A 26,490-nucleotide genomic window follows, 5' to 3' on the forward strand; every position below is an offset into this window, starting at 1 on the left:
TTTTCTACAAAATATTAGTTAAAACTTACTCTCTCACATTCATATCCACTCAAGCACACAAAACCTAAAACTGCTAAAACAGTTTTAGTATTAAAATATACCATATGTATTTGACATTGCATCAGTCATTGGAGATGATCTGAAAGTTATATTATTGTTTAAGAATACAAGGAAAGTCACATACTGATGATGTGTCAAATTATAATAAAAAGTGACAGGGAACATCAGCACATCAGAAGTCAAGCACTACTCAATTAAAATATACAACATGCTGTGCTGATATCCCAACATACACTAACGTATGCTGCGACATCAGCACAACATGTAAGAGGCCTGTTCAAAATATTCTGGAATATTCGTAATTTTACACAAGCCACATATTGGAGCGAAATGTGGTTGGCATCCCTGCACGTGCCTGTGTTTAATGTGTAACTGCCAGAAGTTTCATTGTTGTATGTCTGCTAAGTTATTGCTCAGCGCTGCTGTATTGAGTAGAATGTTGTGTTGCACAGTTTGCGAATTTCGAGATGGCAGAATTAGAGGACCAACGTGCCTGCATTAAATTTTGTGTGAAACTGAAGAAAACCTTTACAGACAGACACCCAATGATGCAGAAAGTGTATGCTGATGAGTTCTTAAGCTGTACTCGGTGTTACGAGATTCAAACAGTTTAAAAATCGCCGTAAGGAAGTTAAAGATGACTTTCGTTCAAGACGCCCTCCGATGCCTACCGACAAAGCTCATCTCAGGAACATCAACAAAATTGTGCCTGCCAATCGAATACTGACTGTGTCAGAGACTGCAGAAGAATGTAACATTTCAGCTGGCTCACGTCACTAAATCCTGACACAGCGTCTTGGAATGCACCATGTTGCTACCTAGTTCGTCGCAAGGCTCACAGAGTCAAGAGCAGAAAGACCTTTGCACCACAACCTGTGAAGAGCTTTTGGATTGTGCACATGAGAACAAGATGTTCCTTAAGAGAATCATAACTGGCGATGAGATGTGGGTCTATGGTTATGATATTGAGACCAAGGTTCAATCTTCACTATGGGTCGGGAAAGCTTCTCCAAGACCAAATAAAGCTCATCAGGTCAGGTCACACGTCACAGCCATCCTGATAGTTTTCTTTGACTTTGAAGGATTGGTTCATCATGAATTCATGCCATAGGGACAATCTGTTAATTGATGGTACTATCAGGACATATTGCGATGCCTGAGAGAAAATGCGTGAAGGAAATGGCCTGAAATGTGGTGAGACAATTCATGGCTCTTGCATCACTATTAAAGCACCAGCACATTCAGCCCTGTTGGTGTGCGACTTCTGCTCCAAAAGCGAAATAACTGTACTGCCTCATCATCTGTACTCTCCAGACCTGGTCCCTGTGGACTTTTTTTAATTTCCAAAGTTAAAAACTCCATTGAAAGATGAAGATTTGCAACGATAGACGAGATAAAATATAATTCACAGATGGCACTTCGCACAATCCAGCACAAGAGGGCTGCTAAGTGTGCTTCCAGAAGTGGACACAGCATTGGGCAACCAATGTACAATAAGTAAAAGACAGCCATAGAAATATTTTGCGGTCAAAGATCCGGAATTTTTTGAACAGGCCTTGAATGTTTTAATTGTGTGGGATTTGTGATATGCTTAGGTTCCCTGTCATTTTTATTACAATTTGACACAACAATCACTATGTGACTTTCAGTGTTGTAAAAAGCATGAACATTTAATAATGTTACAATAACTGATGATAATAGTGTAAATCTCTCAAGACTGGTAATTAAAATATAAATAATTATTAGTGATCTTGATAAACTTTAGTCTTCAAGAATAATATAAAATGTACAACTTCAATAGAAATTTAAAAACAAGACACAATACTAAACCAGAAAGTCACGAAATTGTGGTGTATTAACCTCTTAAATCATTAACGGATGAGCCAGCCACTCTGAGTATGCACTAAAATCTCCTACCCAGTAGCTTAGTTACGTGAAGTGACACAAAGACAAAACTTATACCACTTTCAGTGTCATTTAAAGTTGTGGGCAGCTCATCTGGTACCTGGCTGCTACCTTCTTCTCACGATGTAAAAAGACAGTAACATTTTGGTATATTATTACCTTCATTCAACAAGGATATAAATCTAGAAGGAACCATGTGTAATGTAGGTGTGTCGTTTTCAGTGCATTATGATAATCTCATCACATCTTAGTAGCTGGAAAGATGAGTGCCTTAGTCTTACAGTTGGTTTTATGAACCACAGATCATTGTCAGACATGTCTAGCCACACTACATCTCATACGCATGACAAATCTCTTTTCAACAGCAATCTTACAGCATGCAGAAGGATTACACGTTAACTGACAAAGAGTAGCTTATATGCCTCCTTGATAGCAATATTCGCAGCTTAATTGTCACAAATTTCCAGATGCCCTAGTATGTGGCAGACTGACAATTTCCCTGCTTTTGTAAGAAGAAAATCAAGAGATTCTGGACAGTTTTACCTGCTTGGTACAAGTGTTGCATCTTTTGCAGTGCAATCAGGGAACCTGAACAGAAGACGAATTTTGTGATCACATCTCATCTTGCCCACAGTCTTCAAAATCTCTGAGTTCAGTTTTGAATATATTGAAAGCACTGGGAAGTTGGATTTTCAGGACAATGCCGAGGGAAAAATGACTGAATAGCAAACAGCCTGTCTCTGCTTGGACCAATAAGTATACACCGCTTTAAAACCTCTGAGCTCATTTACAGTATTAACAATTTTAATCTCAAGTACACAACATGTTTTACTATGTTAAAATTTATCCTGGGTGTCATCAATGATCACAGCCGAATTTCACTGCAACATTGACTCAGTACATTAATATCTGTCATGTGTAAATCCATAATTTGCTCCTTTGCTCTTACTGCTCCATGGACACTATATAATTGCTCTAAGATTGCAGGTCTATCAATGACAGCAGGTATGGCAAATTATTGTGACAACAACCAAAGCTTGTATGTTTCTTTGCAACAAGGAGCCTCAACACATATGTAACAAACTCTCCTCTTAAGTGAAAATAGCCTACATGTTAACAACGTAGAGAGAAATCTTTTAACGCCACTGATCCACATATTTATTAAGCGTATATCTCTTGTCTCTTCTTGCATGCCTCTTCTTGAGTAACTTTGCCATTTATTAAAATATCTCTCAACGCATAAACAAACAAGAACAAACAATTTTAAAAAATCCTTACCTTGAGACTGCTAGAGATGCTCTGCATAGTGACACTGCGCCCCCTGGAATCTGTTATGCAGCCCTGTACATATACTTGGTACGGAAATGCGTAGCGCAGAGCAACAGCAGCAAAGAACATTTCAATACAAATGAGGAAGTTTTGATATCCTGCAGAGACTGTGCCTGCACTTGCTTGTGATCCATTAGTGTTCACAATTGGATCAATAACTTCTGCCTTCTCCAAAACAGCCAAAAGGACACCTGTGCAGAAATAAAACAGTTCAATGTACATATGATAGTGGGAATTAACTTTTCACATAGTGAGTAATCAATTTTTCAAAATACAGTGCAATGGGATAGAGAAAATATTTACTCATCAAGTGGTGGCAGGAGAACACACACTTAAAAGTTAAGCCAGTGGCTGCTCCTTCTGGCAGAAGGGTTGAAGGGGAAGGAAAAGGACTGATGAGATTCACGAAATGGGGAAAGTTTTGAAAAAGTAGCACAGAACTCCAGGTAAGGGAAGACCTGCGAGTTTGGAGCTTACAGGGCACAATGTCAAGGTCATCAGTGCTCAGGGGAAACTTGCTAGATGGGATGAGAACGAAAGGCTGATTTATGGGGACTGCACTCTGGATGAGATTTGAAAACCTCACAACTTACAAGGTGAAAGATAGGGTAATAAGCAAGACAGAGTTTAATGGCAAAACATCATAAAATAGACAGTTCATAAAATTTTAAAAAATATAGAAAACTACAAGGGTGTGAAGAAAGGAATAGTTACTGAAAGGAAAGGTTGAGAGTGAAGACAGTAACATAAATTAGGGCTAAGTGGGTGGTGAGGACCAAAGACATGTAACACCAATTCCCGCATGCGTAGTTCCAAGATACTGGTGTCAGGTACCGCTTGTGCTATCTGTATTCTCCCCCCTAACACCAGTTTCTCAGAGGAAAATGGCGATACAATATGTCCTTGCTTCTTGCCACCCACCTGGCCTTAAATTTATGTTAATTTCTTTGGTCTCAACCTTTCCTTTCATTCGGTAACTATTCCTTTCTTCAATCCCCTTTAATTTTCTGGTCTGTCTAAGACACTTTCTCTTTCCTGTGCAAGTACTTGTATAGAAATTGGGTCTTTATGCAACTATGTGTAAACAAACTAGGACTTCTGCAAACTTGGGATAGGTCTTAATCTGATCATGCTACAATAAAAAATGATTTACCAAACCTTTGTGAACAAAACAGAAAAGCTCAGTTTTTATCTGTAATAATCAATTTTAGCTGAATTAGGCCACCTGCAGATCTCATACTAAAATGTAGAACGACAGTTACTACTACCAGCAATGATCCTCTTGTACTTTAGTTTTAGGCCTGAAGATGGTCTAATTCAGACAAAACTGATTATTACGGTAAATAAAAACTGTGATTCAGACATTTTCAGTCTTAAAATATTAAAACAAGATCATATCCCACCTTTCTGAATACTACTTTTGTTTATTGTATCAAAAAGTGGAAAAATATTGTGTGAAACCTACCTTTATGATCATTTTACATTTTTCAAAAATTATAAACAAGAAGGCCTCAAATATTAGGCTTGTACTTAAAGTTGTGTTATTATGTATTACCCCCAAAATTTCAAGGCTCCGGTGTTAGCAGGGACAATTATGAAACTCACCTTGCCAAAATGACAGAAAGATGACAGACTTCACCGTGCAGAACTTCAACACAGGTTCAAAGGGAGTGAGCAGATCTTTTGTTGCAAAATAGAACAGGAAGAGCCCATACAATGCCAGACTGACAGAGAAATTGTAAATGATCGTGATGTACAAGTAACCACCATCAGGACTGAAAACAAATTTATAGAAACCTTTTAAGTATGATACATCATACACATAAAAGTAATAGCAATTTATTATGCACAAACAATCGAAACATCAGCATGAAATGTAACTGCGTATTGTCAACATATATTTCAGAAGTTGCATCCCAACCACTACACACACACACACACACACACACACACACACACACACACACACACACAGTACTCACTATGTTCTTGCTCTTGTTCTTATTCTTATAACCTTAGGTATTCAGTTTATTAATCACTCAAAGACTATCAATATAAAAACCAACAGCAAATCCCAAGGAGGCTTTTGATATTTTGGGGAAAAGTACAGAGTAGTTTTTCCTTTGAGCTGTCAAATGATAGCCATTGATAAACATCAAAAATAAAAAAATAAAACTACACATTAAATGTGAAATCAGATAGAGATGAAGAAACTATAAAACAACAATAACGTTTCCAAGGACATCACTTCACAAAAACTGTACTACACATTTAAAAGAAAGTTTAAGTCACTTTGAATGGAGAATACTAAGGTGTGAACATAGCCAGAAACCAGACACTGTGATCTGGAGTATGAGCATACTCTCATCAGTACGGCATTTACAGTAGCCACAGTGCTAAGTTTGTGCAGTACGCTTAGTTTATTTTATTATGTGCCTCTGTGTGGAAATACAAAGCAACTGTAGTTTGCATCACACTGAAAGGCAGTCCAGGCTTCAGCCTCTGCCCCCCCCCCCCCCCCTCCTTTCATTAACCACTGACAGACCACAAGATTTATTATCCTTCAGAGTACCTAACAACAATTTATAGTAGACGGTGATAACTGCTCTCCTCCAGATTGCACTGTGATCTCATTACTACACCTGAAATGATTTTGATATTTTATGGTAGCAGTACAGTTGTGAATGTATGTCTGTACGCTTGATAATGTGTTCTGTAAATAGATATGTCAGAGGACAGCAGTAAACAAAGTGCTTCACAAGCCAGGGAGGGGGATTATTTACCAAATGATGCTCTTATTTTTGACATTTTTAAGGCCTAAGAATGAAATGCACGAGGACATGGTGTCCGTAATTGTAAATCTTATTTTAAATTGAAGTATCAATGCTGTAAAAACATTAGCAAAACTTGGTTTTGTGCCTCCTAGAAAACACCCAAATTGCAAGAAACCTCCAACACTGTTGGATAATTTTGGTAAGGATGTCTTGAAGTTCATTATGTTTGAATAATATAAAAAAGAAAAGATGCCATCAACCTGAACATTTGACTGTACACTGCAGTGCTTTACTAGCCATAGTCCTTCTGGAGGTGGGGTATCTTTTTCCAACTTTTGAATTGATTTACACAGGCAGTATATAGTGACCTACCCTTTAAAGGTGGACCCTGAATCTTGGTGCAACTCTGCATTCTTTGCGTTGACAAACATTGCAAGAAGTGAAAACTCATGGATAATCTTAGAACTGACCAGAGGTCATACTGGAGATCTTTGGAACCACAGCCTGTACTTGTAGTGATTTGAGAATTTCTGTGTAAATTCTAGAACCACTCAGTCTTCTATGGTCTCGAACACACGATATTCTAGATACGAGTGTGGGATGTTAAAATCCTATCTACTGAGCGCCACATGTCTGTGTGTGCAGGTTTAAAGTCAGTTGTGAGAAGGAGGTAGACGCGACTGGCGAATGGCACCAACAAGTACCTGTCGGACAATCCATAGTGTTAGTGCGTGTGTAAGAAAGAACCACTACATCTACATCTGCTCACTTACACAACGAAACGTCCACACAGGGTGAGCGTGAAACAAAACTTCATTACTTTAGTGTTAAGTGGTACATACTGTTGAGTGAACTTTTATTGTGTAATTATAGTATTTAAAGTCAGCTTTAAATGCATACTAGGGTTAAAGCATATAAAAGCTTGGACAATATACAACAAATTGAGGACACTCAAGAACCAGCTATGGCTATGAAAGTGAGTAAAGAAGTGCCAGACTAGGCTGAGTTGATGAATTTAATTAAAGCTTAGAGTCTGCAATCAAATGCTCAGAATGAGACTCTAAGGAAAGAATTAGGCTTGGTAAATTCTCAATTAACTACCCAGGTTGAAACTTTAAAAGCTGAAAGTGGGACTTTAAGTTTGAATCCAAACTAAATGAAAAGTTAGGATCTTTTGAAAATATGTGCAATGTTAAGTTTAATGACGTAAAACAGGGGAAGAATGCTTTGAAAGAGAGTGTAGATAAGAATAATGAATAAATATCGAATATTCAATCACAAATTACAGGTGTCAGTACACGAGTAGATAACTTAGAAGGAAATTTAAAAGAGAAAATATTGAACTCTGATATCATAAATATAAGTAGTTTGGAGGAACAATTTGAAGAAATTATAGATCGAAAAGTTACCGAGAGAATAACCTTCGGAAATGTACTGCCTATTCTGTCTTCCGAACTTAGTGATACCAGGAAGGGTATAGATGACTTGTGTATAGAATTCAAGCTTATTCAAGACAAAGTAGAAAAAAACGTAACTTCACCTAATGTGGTATTAACTAGCGAAGCTGTGACTGATTTACAATGGGGAGGCTAATTTAGGGTTATCTCGACAATTTCCTGAATTTAAGCCAGATGGAGATGTACATCTGGCCCATTTCTTAAAAAAATTGGGAAGATTCTAAGAAAATCGAATTTGTTGTGGGGTATCTTCTAGGGGAAGCCTCAGAATGGGGTACAGTAAATACTGAGAATTTTTCCTCTTGGGAAGACTTCCAAAAGAAATTTAAAGAAAATTACTGGTCTGCCAGTCCACAAGAAAAGTTAATATGAGATCCATGGGACCCGGGCGGAGTCATCTATCCCCAGTGACGTTTAACATTCTGAGTTAACGGGCGGAGTGACGACCGTCGGATCCTGAGTTGTTTTTGGTGTTTCTTCCAAAATAGTCTTCCTGCACCAAATTCCTTTAAAATCTTAAACTATCCTGTCGTCTATCCTTTAAAATCTAGAACTATCCTATAATCTTATTGCTTAAAAAATCATATACGACCATAAAATAGAGAACAACTTAAGAGAATCACAGAAATAAAAGCGATATCTAGACAAAATAAATTAAATAGACTATTATATTTATGGATAATGTAATATGATGTGACTTGTTAAACAACTGTGATATAATAGTGTACAGATTTTCTATTTTGTATCGAGTATTTTATACTTTTAGGAGCTGTGATATAGATGGGAGGGTTTGTATTAATTTTGAAAGCGGTGGGTATTGTAGATAAGAGCATGATTTACACGAACACATGAACCATGACTAACACAAAACACACAGCACACCTTTCAAACAACCCTCACAAACAAGTTTGTCTGATTCTTCTTCATTTGCCGTTTCCATAGGATTGCTAGGATTTCCTTCAGGGACCTAAAAGGGTGAAGGTGGGACAAGTCCATTCTGCAGAAGATTATTTAAAACCAAACCTCCTATGGCGTCTCACTCAAGTACCTGAGAGGTAGGGAACCTGGGGAAAGGGGGTGGGAACAGTTTCCTGTCTTTGGGGCTATCTTCTTCCTCTTCTTCGATCCTAGCAACCACATCTATTTTTTCCTTCTTACTTCTCATTTTGAGGACCTGTCTATCTTTTCCCTCTTTCCATATTCACAAACTTCTATTGTTGAAGTCCTTCCTTATTTCCGTGGTTACTAACAATCTAAATCTTATCTTTAGATAAAAAGGCCGAAGAATCAGACTACTCGAACACACATACACACAAATATACACTTCTATGAAAAACATTAAATTACATATGACAAAGCCTGTCACGATGTGAGAACCGCCAGGTGTTGTAGGGGAAAAGGTGTGAACATAGGGAATTATGCACACATATATGGGGTGTTGTGACGGTTCTCCATCGAATATACATAAGGAGAGATGACCATACATAATGAACAACTATAAAATAGTAATGAGTAATGGATAGATAAGAAAAAGGCGTGAGCAACATCAGTGCACTAAAGACTCTGATTAATTGAAGGATAGTGGGATGTAAGTAGTATATATAGACATAATATCTGAAAGTATAGAAGTTGATAAGTACAGGAGGACTCTCGGGAGTAAATGATGTATTATAGAACAAATGTGAAGCTTAAGATAGATTGATATCTTTACCAGAAAATAATTATGTAATACATAGAAATGTATACTAGGGTAATTAATTGTGAGGTCTACTCAGAAAGGATAAGGGGGCGTACCCGGCATTCACTAAGTATAAAGTGCAGTCGTACCTACGTGGAGATAGGATAGGGTGTCCATTTGTCCCGTTTTCCCCGGGACAGTCCCGTTTTTCACCAAAATGTCCCGCTGTCCCGAAAGTTTTTTTGGGGATGCTCAAATGTCCTGTTTTTTATGATTCCGCTTGGCTAGAGTATTTTACGTTACTGGTTGTTTGACTTGCTATTAACTGCACAATTATTTACGCTAGGAAGTGTGTGATGACTTTCAGCACACCCCGAACATGTACCAAACTGTCAAACTTCGCAAGGAATTTTAAATGCACTATAGGTTACGAATAACAACGAAGATTCTTCACTTCTAAATCGATCCACTGAATCCGTCCTTTCGGTCCTGAGATACTCTACACCACTGACACTTGCTCTCTGGCTTTTGTCACCACACTGTTAATGTTTTGCACTGTGCAATCACTGTTTCATTATGCCAAAACGAATGTGTAATTTTAACAGCAATACAAAAAGCAAGTTTCCTTTTATCACTGGTAGTGGAGAAACTGTAGAATGTACCTTGTACAGATCAAAATTTGCTATTGGTCATGGTGGAAGGTCTGACATTGTGAATCACATTAAGACGAAGAAACATATCATGAGTGATCAAACAAAAAGAGCAAATAAATACTTAGTCTCTACTATGTAAACTTAAAATCAGTAACAGAAATGGATAGGCAGTTGGCAGCACAAGAAGCTACATTTGCATACCACAGTGCAGTGCATAACCATAGCTTTAAGTCAATGGACTGTACTACAGCAGTTGTTAAAAAACTTTTCAATCCTAAATTCACATGTGGGCACACAAAATGTAATGCAATCATTTCAAATGTTATTGCACCTACGCAGCTCAGCAGGTTTTAAATGACCTGAAAAGTGCTAGATTCATTTCTGTAATGATTGATACATCAAATCATCTGGATTTAAAGTTGGTTCCTCTCCTTATCAGGTATTTTCACCCTGAAAATGGCATCACGATGAAAGTGCTCGAATTGATTAATTTAGCTGGAGAAACTTCAGATTCACTTCAGAATTATGTGCTGGAGGTTTTAAAGAAATATGATATTGAGCGAAAGGTGATTGCAGTTTCTGCAGACAACACTAACACCAATTTTGGTGGTAAGCAGAGGAAAGGAGAAAACAATTTGTTCTATAAACTGCAACAGAATCCAGTGAATAATATAGTAGGTGTTGGCTGTCTAGAACATGTGGTGCACAATTCCTTACAAACTGGCTCAGATTGCCTACCCATCGACTGCCAATTAATTGTAAACAAAATCTACCAGCATTTCCACATATATACAGTAAGGGTTGAATCTCTGAAGTCATTCTGTAAGTTTACTGAAACTGAATACAAAACTGTATGTACTTGGGCACAGCAAGACAAGGTGGCTATCTCTGCTACCAGCATTGGAAAGAATTGTAGAGATAGTTCCTGCTTTGAAATCATATTTCACTTCCCTTGATAAGTGTCCTGTTATACTTAAACAATTCTTTGATAACCCTGTGTCTATTGTTCTTCTACATTTTCTTGTTAGCCAGCTAAAACCTTTCTCCACAACAATTAAATGTATTGAGAAACAAGAAATCACAATAGTGGAAGTTTATCAAGAAATAAACAAATTATTGGGCAAATTACAATGTAGAAAATCTGAAAGATTTCTCACATCCTTTGTACACGAGACTCTAAGAAAGCTGGAAGAAGAGGGTGAAATTACTGTAGTACAATTTCATATTTATGCTGACATCTTCTATGACTCCTGCATTGAGTATATTATAAAATGGTGTTTACCATTTCTCACACCTTTTAAAGCATATGACTGGGTTAATACTGAAAAGGAGCAGCTACAGTGGAAGAATATTCAGGACTGTTGTGTTTTTGTTAAAAGTATTGTACCAAATTTTCCTGTTGATGAAGACGAACTGTTTGATGAATTTTCATGTGGACAGAACTTCATAAAAAGTGAAGGAGACAAAGAAAGTTTTAGTGCAACGTGGTGTAAAATATTTGCTTATTTCAAAAGTAAAAACATTAACATGAAAAACATGATTCATTTGGTGGAGTTTTGTCTGGTAATTCCTGAGTCAAATGCTGCTGTGGAACATGTGTTTTCGTTAGTGAACTCTTTGTGGAGAAAAAAAAAAAAAAAAAAAAAAAAAAAAAAAAAAAAAAAAAAAAAAAAACACACAGAATGAAAGTTGAAACAGTAAGGGCCTTGCTCATTGTCAAAACACACTTTAAGGGTGTATCGTGTACTGACTTTTATGATACAATTTCAAACGAAAATGAACTTCTTGATAAAGTACATAAAAGTGAAAAGTACGGTGATAGTGTGGCAGAATAATTGTAAAAAGTGATTTCGAATCATCTGAGTGCACGTTGTAAAGGTAAACTTGTATGTGTATTAAATTTAGTCAATACAATATTTATGTCCCTTTTTTTTTCTTCATTGTCCCACGGTTTTTCCTAATTTATTTTAAATGTCCCCTTTTTCAATGAAAATGAAATGGACACCCTAAGACAGGACGACCTGTGGACTAAAAAATAGGAATGTTTTAAGAAGCGGCATACCTACCAGAATGGAAAGAGGAAGTGTTCTCATATGGTCAACCCACAAGCAAGGAATAGTAGTTGATACTAAGAGAAGGGGACAGTAGCGTGACAAAAGTCACAAATTTTATAGGAATTATTCTGCAAAGTATAAATTCTATGAACGACTAGCATTATTATGTTTTGTAGAAATAAATGAGTGTCAAAAGAACACTTTTATTTTGCCCAGAGTTCCTGCAAGCTACAACTAATGAAAATAGTACATACTAGAAAAAGGTAGTACAAAGAGATAAGAATAGAAAATAGATTACTCGTGTGTCAAACACCAAGGTTTCGATTGAAAAAGAAAATAAAGGGAAAAATAAAGTCCTCACAATTCCTAAATATTAGTAAAGCTGACTAAAACATCGAGTGTATGCTCATGTCAAATGAAAAATTGTTCACAAAAGAACAATGAATTGTTACTGAAAGAAGAGAGATGTATATAAACTTATGTAAAAATAATGTATATTGTTAAGATATGAAATGTTACTATAAGTGATATTACTTGCATAATGATTATGTATAAAATAAAATATTGCGTGTTTGATCTGAGGGGAGGCGGGGGAGGGGGGAAGAGGTTTATATGCAGTGATTTGAGAATTTCTGTGTAAATTCTAGAACCACTCAGCCTTCTACAGTCCCGAACACACGATATTCTAGATACAAGTATGGGATGGTAAAATCCTACCTACTGTGCGTCACATGTCTGTGTGTGTGCAGGTTTAAAATCAGTTGCAGGAAGAATGTAGACTCGGCGGTTGAACGGCACAGACAAGTACCTGTCAGACAATCCATAGATGTGCTAGTGTGTGTGTGTGTGTGTGTGTGTGTGTGTGTGTGTGTGTAAGGAAGAACCACAGAGTTTATATGCAACTCTGTGTATATTGTGTGTGAAACAAGAACAATTGAAAAAAGTACTCTTATAGACTCTTAATCCAGCGTTGGTAGAAGACAAGACCTATTGTATGATTCACGTGAAGTACAGTCATGTTTATTAAGCCAACTCTTTTATAAATGTAGTTAAATTTGTTTCTGGCATTGGAAGGAGCAATTGGCTTACTGGAAGTCATATATGTATGTGGAGAGTGAGAATTTGATTCTGTATGGAGTTCAATGACCAACTATTTATGTAAACATACTGTCAGTGAATCCAGTAAACATACTGACAGTGTATCCACCTATACCGGTGGGAGGTTGGAGATTCGGGGGGGGGGGGGGGGGGAGGAGGAGGAGGAGGAGAAGGAGGAGGAGGAGAGAGAGAGAGAGAGAGAGAGAGAGAGACCAGAAATGTGCATGCATTTCAGTACTCTGAGGACACACAGTGCATAGATTTGAAAGACATTTAAGCTGTATCTTTCATTATTAATGTGTTCAACTTTTTTCTTTTTCTATGCAACAATAATTTACGAGTGGTTAATAATGAATACCCTTGGTACATATGGTGCGTTGCTTTCATTATTATGTTATCTGATCATGTATGTTGTAATTGATTGATCATAGAATTCAAAGCAGGGATCTTGAACATCTATGTCAATCAGCTGGGAAGTTGGGATACATAGTGTTACAATTATTGATAACACTGATGTCTTTCTTGCATCAGCACATCAGATAAGTGTTAACAATTTTTTTTTGTTTCAATGCACTTGCATTATCATTATTTAAATATATCCACAAAATTTTGCATCTGTTTCCTGCGGCATTTACAAAATTGTGACAATGTGGTATTCTTTTCTCCATGGATGGAGAGCTTTGCAGCGAGTGTCACCATGATATTTTAGTCAACTGCGGTAACAATGAGAAGGTGGGATCCACATGTTGAGAGAGTTTCATTGTGCTGCATTATTATAATGAAATATATGAAATGAAAAAAATTGTAACTTACTGCTGTAATTAACATTTGCTAATGAAAATGTTCAGTTTGTAATGGTAGATGTTTGATGAAGGACATAATCCATTAACACACAATAAATAAGGGATTGTCAGTATTAAAAAGGTCTACATATGTATTCTATATTCTACAAATTATAATACTAGAGGCATTATGGGAAAAATTATATAATTATATAATCCAATTTTTTAAGCCTGAGCTTGAAATTCCTGGAAATTCATCAAAGTGAAAACTATGAAAAATGTTAATTGCAATCATTCGGAGATAATAGTTAAAGTTTATCATCACTGCATGATAATCACCTATGACTACAAACTTTTTGCAAAGAGAGAATCGTTTATCTTGGTACAATTAATCATTTAAAGAACCTGCAAACCATGGGGGCGTGGGGGGGGGGGGGGGGGGGAATGTTACTACATCTTCAATTTTTGTTTATTTGTTAACACATTCACTCTTTTATGAAACAATCATAACTTGTTTCAATGACATGGCCACCTTCAGATGCTAAGAGCAGCATTTAGCGAATAAATGTTAAGGCATTGTCAAACAAACAAACAAAAATTATATAGTCTCCTTAAACAACAAGTTGTTTCTTTCCAATTACCGCAATTTATTTATACTGTAGTTACAAAAGAGAATTATACTCAAACCTTATTAAGTGTGATGCAGTTAATGATATATAGTCTCAATTGAACAGCATAAGCCAAAAATGACGACCTACCGCAAGTCTGATGCATAACCACTGAGCCACTTGAAACATGTGAATTATTAGCATCCAAAATTTTGTAAGAATTATGCATGAGAAAATTTACTTAAAACGTGTTTTTTTTTTTTTTTTTTTTTTTTTTTTTTTTTTTTTTTTTTTTTTTGCAAAGAATTTTAGGAAACATTAGCTTTAAATATGTTGAAATTAATTATGGAATAAAATTTTCAATATTTATGAGGAAGATAAGCGAAAGAAGGGGAGTCAGTGGTTTAACAGTGTAATACCCAATGAATCATAAGTCAACCAGATTCGCTCAAGAAAAACATCATGGAAAATGAAAGTTGGTACTACCAGTTCTAAATTTCCAATAAGAAAAGGTTCTTGGATAATTGTTATGCATGTTTCCACAGGTTCAATTCCTGGGAGCAAACTTTCATTTATATGCAAGAAAAACAGCAGTGTATCACACTGAAAGTAATGTTATCACTTTGAAGAGGTTGTTCACTGTACAATTCTTATCATGCCTAACTCCAAACTAGATATTGTAATGGGCAGGGACAATACTACCTATCATTCAGCTGTTACAGAGAAAACACCAAGTGCAAACCGATATTATGATCTGTCTTAAAAATGAAAACATTCTGCATACAGCAAGCCAGACATGCTAAATTCCTGCAGCTTGTTAATTTAAACAGATATTGTGAATAAACTTACAAATTTGACTTCCTTGTAAGTGAACACGGTCACACAGCTTTTCAATTACCATCACACCACTGTCAGTATAGCAAGGATACACAGGATTGATGATATGGGGGCAGCATTGGGGAGACCAGAGTGAGAGGGAGAGGAGTATTCACAGAGATGAGGAGGGTTGGAGGGTGGGATCAGAGCAATGGGAAAAGTGGAATACGTAGAGCTGGAATATACTGAAAAGAGAGAAAAATTTCAAAGTGCAGTGGGAAATATTTATAACACTACTTCCTTACAAACATACCTCCAGTCACCGTCATGGTAATGGCCAAAAGACTGTAGGAAAATTATAACAAAAGCCATAAGGGGTTTGACAAGACAGAACTGTAATGTTGCTTGCTTACAGAACCTTAGAAACCCAATAGTATATGTCTTGCCCACCAAACAGCATGTCCCATACAAACAGCTTGATCTGCAAATAAAAAGAAAACATTACACATAATATAAAAATTTCAGTTAGCTATGAAAAATAAATTCATTTACCAGTCAACAATATTTCAAATGCAATCTGTTATTGCATTTTTTTCACAAAGATCACCAGTTTCATTCTTTACTAAAGATCTTCAAATCTGTTCACATAGATAAAGAGCATGCCAAGTTTGACCTTACTTAATTTATTTCAAACACATGTGATAAGTAGAACACTGTATATAATACTTATCATAGCTGCAGACAACCATTTGGTTTCATTTTCTGAGGGACACTGCATACAACAGTCAAAACTGACTGACTGCTCTGCTATTTTGATTGATAGCTCATACTCTGATTTATATATCATGTGTGTGTTGGATAAGTTAGGTACAACCAAATTTAGCACGTACTTTTTTATTTACATTAACAGATCTGATGATTTTCAATACAACAGGACACCAGTGATCATAGGGAAAATAAGTGTGTTAACAGACTGTGCTTAAAGATGTTATAATGATTCAGTTGTGGATTTTCTCAATTTGATGTGTCAAAGATTCAAATTTACTTTCAAAGTTATATGAACAACACTGAGACGATGGGAGAGGCGGCTATTCATGGAGGTGTGGAAGGTGGGACCAAATAGATGTTTTAAATTGTACTTACAATCTGCATTTACACTGCAAATCTTTAATACATGAAATTGGTAACAAATTTTACTGTCTGGTTTCTTTACTTAATCTCCCCCAATTCAAATCCAAGTTTCACTTAAGGTTTTGTTCTCGAGTAATGAGATCATATACACTGAGGTGACAAAAGTCATGGAATACCTCCTAATATTGTGTCATAGCTCCTTTTGCCCAACATAGCGCAGCAGCTTCATATGGCATGGACTCACCAAGTCCTTGGAAGCTCCCTGCAGAAACACTGAGCCATGCTACCTCTACTGTCACCCATAATTGTTAAAGTGTTGCCAGTGCAGCATTTTGTGCACAAATCGACCTCTTGATTATGTCATATAAATGTTCAATGGGATTCATGTCAGCGATCTGGGTGGTCAAATCATTTGCACAAATTGTTCAGAATTCTCTGACATGGCACTTTGTCATATATAAAAATTTCATCGTTGTTCGGAGACATGAAGTACATCAATGACTGCAAATGATTTCCAAGTAGCCAAACATAACCATTTTCAGTCAACGATTGTTCAGTTGGACCAGAGGATCCAGTTCATTCCATGTAAACACCGCGGACACCATTACGGAATCACCACCATCTTGCACAATGCCTTGTTGAATACTTGGTGCATGGCTTCGTGTGGTCTGTGCCACACACTAACTCTACCATCAGCTATGAAACTGGAACTCATCTGACCATGCCAAAGTTTTCCAGTTGTCTAAGAGTCCAACTGATATGATCACAAGCAAGGAGAAGCACAGCAGCCGACTTTCTGCTGTTATAAAAGGCATTTGCATCGGTTGTCTGTTGCCATAGCTTATTAATGCCAAATTTGCTGCACTGTCCTAACGTAATGTTTGTCACACGTCCCACATTGATTTCTGCAGTTATTGCAAGCAGTGTTGTTTGTCTGTTAGCACTGACAACTCTATGCAAACGCCGTTTCTCTTGGTTGTTAAGTGAAGGCCATCTCTTGGTTGTTCAGTGAAGGCCGTCGGCCACTGCATTGTCCGTGATGAGAGGTAATGCCCAAAATTTGGTATTCTCAGCACACTCTTGACACTGTGGCTCTCAGAATAGCGATTTGCCTAACTATTTCCGAAATGGAATGTCTCGTGCATCTGGCTGGCTTCAACTACCATTCCACGTTCAAAGTCTATTAATTCCCCCTGAGTTGCCATAATCACGTAAGAAACCTTTTCACATGAGATATATAACAGCTCTGCCAAAACACTGTCCTATCGTATGACTTTTGTCACCTCAGTGTATAACAATATCTCTAAGCAGTTAAATAAAACACTAATCTATAGCACATATGCAGCACTGTAATGACTATTAATATTGTTTGGTACTTTGCAGTTGCATCATTATTGTTGTTACTAGTAAGAGTTCCATGTAACTAATGAACAAAATTAATGCAGTTTGCCTTATTTGTTTATGACAGTTTGCAAAAATATTAAAGCATAAACTCTCACAATGAAGCACAGAAAAAGGGAAATATGCCTCTAGAATAGCTGACGAACAAAACAAACAGGAAGGGAAGATATAGAAAAGACAATTAATTAACTCAGGAATACAAATTAACAACTCCTCTCATTCAATTCAACAAAGATCTAAACTACTGAGATACATACATTGCCTCTAGCCAATATAAAAAGAATGGAAAGTCTACAGCTAATTCCAGGGCTCTTCTCCTGCTATAATACAAAAGGTTTCCAAATTTAATGTTACGTTTTGCTATGAGCACAGACTGAAATATACTGCATAATATTTCCAATACTATAGCTCTTTTTCTATTAATACCTTGATTTTCTTGAAAAAACTAGATTCATTTCCTCTTTTACATGCGGTTATGGGAGTCACAATCAGCTGTCTTTTCAAGCTTGTTATACACATGTGCTGAATAGATTTAAGCACACTAATGCCATACGTGAAAGAAGCAGGGCTTTGTATCTTTTTGTGTCCATTATATCCAACAATGGAAAATCCAGGATGGAATGTAACAATATTATGAAAAGGGAAGTTGCTACTCATCATATAACAGAGATGCTGAGTTGCAGAGAGGCACGACAGAAAGACTGTCACAAATAAGCTTTCGGCCAGCAAGGCCTTCATCAAAAACGAACACACACACACACACACACACACACACACACACACACACAAACAAACAACAACAACACCTCGCACACACGACTGCAGTCTCTGGCAACTGTGGCTTCGGTAGTTGCCAGAGACTGCAGTTTTGTGTGTGTGTGTGTGTGTGTGTGTGTGTGTGTGTGTGTGTGTGTGTGTGAGTGTGATCTACTTTGATGAAGACCTTGCTGGCTGAAAGCCTTTTTGTGACAGTCTTTCTGTTGTGTCTATCTACAACTCAGCATCTCTGCTATATAATGATTAGCAACTTTCCTTTTCGTAATTTGTGTCCATTATATTATTTTCAGTCAGTTGTGTGTTTCGTATCACCATATGGTTCATTCGTAAACATTAGATTGGGCATTTCAAGCAGTCAACAAGCATACTGCTTTCTTCCACACACTTGTCATATCATGACTGACAATAACATTAATGGAATACGAGTTTGTACTGAAGTTTACCATCTGGGGAAGACGACACTGCCTGAGATGCTGGACTTGCATTCAGGAGGATCCTGCCATACACATTTAGATTTTGTGTGGGTTCCAATTTTTTTTTTTTTTCCTCCTCTTTCCTTCGCCAATTTGAGTTTGTGGTCCAGTTTTAATGACCACATAAAAGAAGGTATGTTAAGAGTTAATCATCCTCCTTCCTTTGAAACACAGTAACAACTGTTTTTTTCTGAGGCAATACTTGCCAATGAAATTAAAAAAGATATATGCTTCAATTCTTTTCGTTGCAACAGGGTCCACAGCAATCACAAATTGTTTGAACGATAACATTTTTACCAAACAGACTAACATTGCATGAAGTGAAAAATCTTTCATTTATTTTCATAATTGTACAGTTTTAATTGTGGAGCTATGCATAATTACAATCCATCAGAATTACCAAGTAGTATGACCAGAGTCCAAGAATCCTATACTATGACCCACTAATAGCTTGATGTGTGAATTCAAAGTGGACTGAACTTCATTTTTCTTTTAATCAAAACTGGAGTGCTGTGAGAGCAGCCGATGCGAAATTTTGATTTGTGAATGTGACTATCAAAAAGTGTAAGGAATCTACTGACTGTGTTTGCTGCGATCATTCTGATGTGGCATCTAATGTCTAAAGGACGCCTATATCTCTTGCGGAGCATTCATCAAAATCCTCTCTTTGTCCCACAAACTCAACATTCATATACTTTGGAACAAGAAACACTGCAGGATACAAAACAAAAATGTGGGACCACACCAAGGTTCTAAACTAAATCTGCAAAATTATTAAAGAATGCCTTATAGCAAAACTGCTCTCTATAGTACAATTCCTCAAGTAAGACAAGGAGTGATAAAACTTCAAAACAGAAGGTGAAATGACTGAAATTAGTTCAAATAGAAGGTGAAGTGCATCTTCTCATCATGAAACACAAGAAGAAATGTCATTACACTTTACTCCCTGTTTGAAGAACGGAAACAAGTTTAGTATTCACGGGCAAAGTTTGTTAACATACTCCAAACAGATCTACATCTTTATATATATGCCAAATACGACCTTGAAGTGCATGGTAAAGGGTATGTACCATTGTACCAGTTCTTGGGTTTTCCCCGCCATTCCATTCACACATAGAATGGCGGAAGAATGACTGTTTAAATGCCTCTGTGCAAGCTGTAATTTGTCCAACCTTGTCCTCATGATCCCAACAGGAACAGTATGAGGGGACTTGTAGTAGATCCCTTGAGTCATAATTTAAAGCAAGTTCTTGAAACTTTATAAGAAAGATTTCTCAGGATTTAAAGTGGGTTCTTGAAACTTCATAAGTAGGCTTTCTTGGAATAGGTTGCGTCTACCTTCAAGTGTCTACCAGTTCAAGTTCTTCAGCACCTCTATGACATACTCTCATGGGTCAAACAAACCTGTAACCATTTATGCTGCCCTTCTCTGTATATGTTCAATATCCCTTCTAAATCAGATCTGGTATGGGTCCCACACACTTGAGCAATATTCTAGGAGTTTACCACCTATTTTACTAATGACTGAGTCTATGTGAGCATTCCATTTCATTTCCCTACAAAGAGGTAAAACTAAGTATTTGTATGAGTTGACTGGTTCCAACTACGACTCACTAATATTACAGTCATAAGATACTTTTTCTGTTTTGAGAAGTACATAATTTTACAGTTTCTCAACATGTAAAGCAAATTTCCAATCTTTGCACCTCTTTGAAATCTTATCAAGATCTGAGTGAATATTTAAGCAGCTTCTTTCAGGCAGTACTTATTAATTTATAACTGCATCATCTGTGAAAAGTCTGAGGTTACTATTAATATTGTCTACAAAGTCATTAATATACAACATTAACAGCAAGAGTCCCAACACACTTCCCTGGTGCACACCCAAGATTACCACAACACCTGTCGATGACTCTCCATCCAAGGTAACGTGCTATGTTCCAACTACCAAAAAGTCTCATTCCACTCACAAATTTCACTTGATACCCCCAACTATCATTCTTTCAATAATAAGCATAGACATGGTACTGACTCAAATGCTTTTCAGAAATCCAGAAATACTGCATCTACTTCACTGCCTTGATCGAAAACTTTCAATAAGTCATGCATGAAAGGTGCAAGTTAAGTTTCACTTGAGTGATGTTTTCAGAATCCATGTTGGCTGGATTGAATGAGGTCATTCTGTGCGAGACGTAACAATATGAAAATCCATTCCCAATCAATTAAAAAATAGCCATTATACACAAGTCCAATTTCCAATTACATTTACTGAGAGTTAGATGCATGTGCTTTAATAGTAGTCTAGCTGTTTACAGTAATGTAAGATATTATAATGTACCCTTGACGTCAGGCTATGGGACATAGTCCAGCACTCAATAAATAAATGTGGGTCTGTGAAGGGATGTGGCATACCAGATACCATTTTTGCTGTGTGCCAGCCGATGGAGAAATTCTGCAAGAAAAGGAGGTTGCTAGGTCTTAACTTTACTGACCTGGAGAAGGCAGCTGTTCAAGTACCACATTAGATGATTTGCTAAGTCTTTGCAGTCACCAAGATCCAGGAAACACGTGAACTGGGTAAAAATGCTGCACAAGAACACCAGCAGCCAGCTGCGAGGCTCTGCAGTACTGACTGACAGCTTCCCTAGACAGTTGGTGTACATAGAGGCTCAGCTCTGTTTCTGCTGCTCTTTGTCACTTTGCATCAAACCAGTCTCAGGACTGAAGACCACAACAACAACATTTTCACTGTAATGGATCCATAATGTGTGACCGACAGAAGTGTGCACCATGGACAATACTGTAAACTGATGACATAATGCTTGGGATGGATACCAGGAATGATCTTCAAACTCAGTTCCAAACATTTTATGACTGTTTGCAAAGATTTGGTCTCCATTCAAACATCCACAAGACTGAGTACCTCAAAAAGATTCCATCTCATGGAACTATACAAATTAATGAGGTCCTCTCATCAATGTGGGTACATTCAGATACCTTACTTCTCAACTACAAAGTGAAGGTTATATTAATGAAGATATGCGAGCTAGAATCAAAGCAACCTGGATGTGATTGAGACACATCACTGGTGTTCTTTGTGGTAAGAAGATGTCTAGGTATACCATTGAATGGCGAGGCCAGTTGCATATATGGTACCAAGCATTGGTCAATACCTACAGATGCTGACTGCTCACTATATGTCACAGAAATGTGGATACTGAGAAGATCACTAGGCATTTCCCTGCTCAACAATATCAACAATACAAAGTGTCTGGAAATGTCAGACTGCTAAACTTACCAAAATGCAGTTGGTTGGAAGTTGGGTATTTTTGCTCAACGTCACATCTACGCAGAACCATAATTCTTTACATGGGAAACGAACAGCCATTTTAAAATTATACACAAATCACTGTGTTGAGAAAAGGTCAAAATATAATTTCAACATTCAATAACTGTGTGTTACCAGTATTAGTAAATTTCTGCCTTTAGATTTATGACACTTTTACATGGAAAAGGGAAAAATGCCAAATTTCAGGGCGTTTTACAAAAAACCATCAACTTTGTGTTGCATAACTAAAAATCAATAATTTCATGTTGGCATTCATGTGAATTTTCCTGACCCTATCTGTATGAGATGTCCTATGTCAAACACCCAATCTACAGAAAAACGTGCAACCAATACGCTAACCAGTACAAGTGACACGTACTACTCTGAAACAGAGCACACACTCTGTCAAACAGTCATTACCTCTGCACCTGCTTCATGACACAGCATCAATTTGGTTTCTTTCCCACATGAAAAATATCTCAGGACTTCAGGAACAGGAACTCACTTTACAGCATGTGCTAGTTATGCAACACATGGAATTCACTGCTAAATAAATTATTACACTGCATTCATGTCTTACATTTCAACCAGTCTCAAGTTAAATACCAACTGTCTTAGCCTTCTGACAGGCATTTAACCTAAAGTGAAATGGTTTACTTGACATAAGATTTAGGAATAGTAATTCTCGTCAAACTTAGTGGCAGTACAAAAGTAAAGAGTGGCCAGAAAATGTGAGTGCACAAATGATACAATGACCCTTTCCAAATCTTAAGAATGAATGAGTCAACCGAATAAATTATTTATTTCATTAAACAACAAATTTAATCAGATAGTGGTTATGACTCGTGACAAGAACCAGTCACATTTTGATTAATTTTGCTGAACTGAAATACAGAACAATAAAATGGAATTGACTGTCACAGGACAAAAATAAACAGCAGCTATTGTAAATGCAATCAAAATATCTGGACATACTGAATGTCTTAGTTTCCATGTTTGGGTTTTAATAAGTGGATCAACACTGTACACATCATTCAGTTAGACATTCAAATTTTTATATTATTTTTTCACAATGAATTATGCAGCCGTTCCCTACCTTATTGGCTTTCCTCTTATTTCACTCATGATGTTGCCTTCACCTCCAAGATACTCATAGCAGAGACTCAAGAAATTGTAAATTACAAATGCTGGAATAAAAAATATGTCTTATAAATACTGCTTCATAGTTATGCAGCTCATTTGTACTGCCAAAAGTGCTGCTGGGCTAATTTTTCAAGTTCTTCATACAAACTGTAACACTTATGTTTCAGTAAGCAACAAATCAAGTATAATCATTAACCCTTAATTTGATTACAACAAAAACTATTAACTGTGTACATTAGTTTCCAAATATCAAACAATGGAAAGTCCAGAATGGAGTATCAACAGTATTATGAAAAGGATAGATTGCTACTCACTGTAAAGATGACACATAGAGTTACAGACAGGCACAATGAAAGCACTGTTACCCATTAAGTTTTTGACCAAAGCTTTCTTAAGAAAAGAAAACGTGCACACACTGACACAAGCACGTGCACCTCATGCCCACATGACCACTATTCTCTGGCTAGAATACAACTAGGGTGGGGAAGTGGGAGGGATGGCTGGGCACAGGTAGGGGAAGAGAAATGAGCGCTGCCTGGCAGAGTATGCTAGATGGCTAGGCAAGGCTGCCACGCACAGCATAGGGAGGCTGTGTGGGGGAGAGGGGCACCACTATCTAGTCCACACATGCTCCACCACACAGCACTCTCTTCTCTCTCCCACCTGTACCATGCATTCCTTCCCCTACCCACTCCACTCCTGGGTGGGTGCTTCCATTTTACACACCTGCATTCTGATCAGAGTGGCTGGAGATAGCAGTCAAGTGTGCATGAGGTGTGCTTGCTTGTGTTAATGTGTATGTATTTCCTTCCTGAAGGAGGCTTTGTCTGAGAGCTCAAAATATAACAATCATTCCGTTGCACCTGTCTGGATCTCAACGTCGTCTTCATCTACATCTACATCCACATCTACATGGATACTCTGCTAATCACATTTAAGTGCCTGGCAAAGGGTTCATCGAACCACCTTCACAGTTCTCTATTATTCAAATCTTGTATAGCACACGGAAAGAACAAACACCTATATCTTTCCGTACAAGCTCTAATTTCTCTTATTTTTTCATGGTGATTGTTTCTCCCTATGTAGATCGGTGTCAACAAAATATTTTTGCACGCATGTAGCAATCTATCCTTTTCATAATATTATTGTTAGTTTACAAATAATCATTTCTATGGGTTAACACACACACACACACACACACACACACACACACACACACACACACACACTTCTAACAATGAAAAGAAAAATTAATGATGAAATTCTTAACCTTATATGCTCTTCTTTTCCTTCCCCATTAAAATGTTGTTACCTATCAACATGACAGCTTTCACTGAAGTACTTTCACAGACTACCTCAACATAGTCCTTATAACTTTTAATACTGGACGTATTTTCACTAGAGCATATACTTCTAACTTTCTAATACTTGAAAATACTTTATATATTTATGAATACAATTTTCATCTCTTTATTTCAACATTTCACCATCTTTCATTAAAACTTATGTACCTTTCACATTTTCTCCTTTTTTCAGTTAATTTCTTATAGTCAAAGTTACACTAAATTGAAGAGGTAATTTATGTGATGCATTTGTAATTATGTACCTAAGTCACACAAAATAAAAACACACAAATTCTTCTCAATATTCTTCAATTTACAATAGCAACTTAGTTCTTTTTAACAAAAATTCAGACTACATCACACATGAAACTCCAGCACTGCCTTCACCATGCTTATATTAAAATTAAGGGAAGCAGTCAATTATGATGTATTTGAACATGTTGTTGTTGTGGTCATCAGTCCTGAGACTGGTTTGATGCAGATCTCCATGCTACTCTATCCTGTGCAAGCTTCTTCATCTCTGGGTAACTACTGCAACCTACATCCTTCTGAATCTGCTTAGTGTATTCATCTCTTGGTCTCCCTCTACGATTTTTACCCTCCACGTTGCCCTCCAATACAAAATTGGTGATTCCTTGATGCTTCAGAACATGTCCTACCAACTGATCCCTTCTTCTAGTCAAGTTGTGCCACAAACTCCTCTTCTCCCCAATTCTATTCAATACCTCCTCATTAGTTATGTAATCTACCCATCTAATCTTCAGCATTCTTCTGTAGCACCACATTTCGAAAGCTTCTATTCTCTTCTTGTCCAAACTATTTATCGTCCATTTTTCACTTCCATACATGGCCACACTCCATACAAATACTTTCAGAAACGACTTCCTGACTCTTGAACCTATACTCGATGTTAACGAATTTCTCTTCTTCAGAAACGCTTTCCTTGCCATTGCTAGTCTACATTTTATATCCTCTCTACTTTGACCATCATCAGTTATTTTGCTCCCCAAATAGCAAAACTCCTTTACTACTTTAAGTGTCTCATTTCCTAATCTAATCCCCTCAGTATCACCCGAGTTAACTCACCTACATTCCATTATCGTTGTTTTGCTTTTGTTGATGTTCATCTTATATCCTCCTTTCATGACACTGTCCATTCCGTTCAAATGCTCTTCCAAGTCCTTTGCTGTCTCTGACAGAATTACAATGCCATCGGCGAACCTCAAAGGTTTTATTTCTTCTCCATGGATTTTAATACCTACTCCGAATTTTTCTTTTGTTTCCTTTACTGCTTGCTCAATATACAGATTGAATAACATCGGGGAGAGGCTACAACCCTGTCTCACTTCCTTCCCAACCACTGCTTCCCTTTCATGTCCCTCGACCCTTATAACTGCCATCTGGTTTCTGAACAAATTGTAAGTAGCCTTATGCTCCCTGTATTTTACCCCTGCCACCTTCAGAATTTGAAAGAGAGTATTCCAGTCAACATTGTCAAAAGCTTTCTCTAAATCGAAATATGCTAGGAATGTATGTTTTCCTTTCCTTAATCTTTCTTCTAAGATAAGTCATAAGGTCAGTATTGCCTCACGTGTTCCAATATTTCTACAGAATCCAACTGATCTTCCCCAAGGTCAGCTTCTACCAGTTTTTCCATTCGTCTGTAAAGAATTCATCTTA

The 26,490-nt window shown here is 37.1% G+C and overlaps 1 protein-coding gene across 3 annotated transcripts in view; it reads right to left on the minus strand.

Moving 5' to 3' along the window:
• LOC126253073 (transmembrane protein 184B) overlaps positions 1-26,490 on the minus strand; it is a 143,572-nt gene that overhangs the window by 59,726 nt on the left and 57,356 nt on the right. For all 3 annotated transcript variants that reach the window (XM_049954166.1, XM_049954165.1, XM_049954167.1), the window contains 4 exons: positions 23,421-23,511; positions 15,528-15,695; positions 4,900-5,069; positions 3,244-3,485 (listed from right to left, as the gene is read on the minus strand). In XM_049954166.1, coding sequence (XP_049810123.1) covers positions 3,244-3,485; positions 4,900-5,069; positions 15,528-15,695; positions 23,421-23,511 — 671 coding nt within the window. The remainder of the gene's footprint in view (positions 1-3,243; positions 3,486-4,899; positions 5,070-15,527; positions 15,696-23,420; positions 23,512-26,490) is intronic.

This window comes from Schistocerca nitens, chromosome 4, assembly GCF_023898315.1.
Source record: "Schistocerca nitens isolate TAMUIC-IGC-003100 chromosome 4, iqSchNite1.1, whole genome shotgun sequence".
Taxonomy (NCBI): Eukaryota; Metazoa; Arthropoda; class Insecta; order Orthoptera; family Acrididae; genus Schistocerca; species Schistocerca nitens.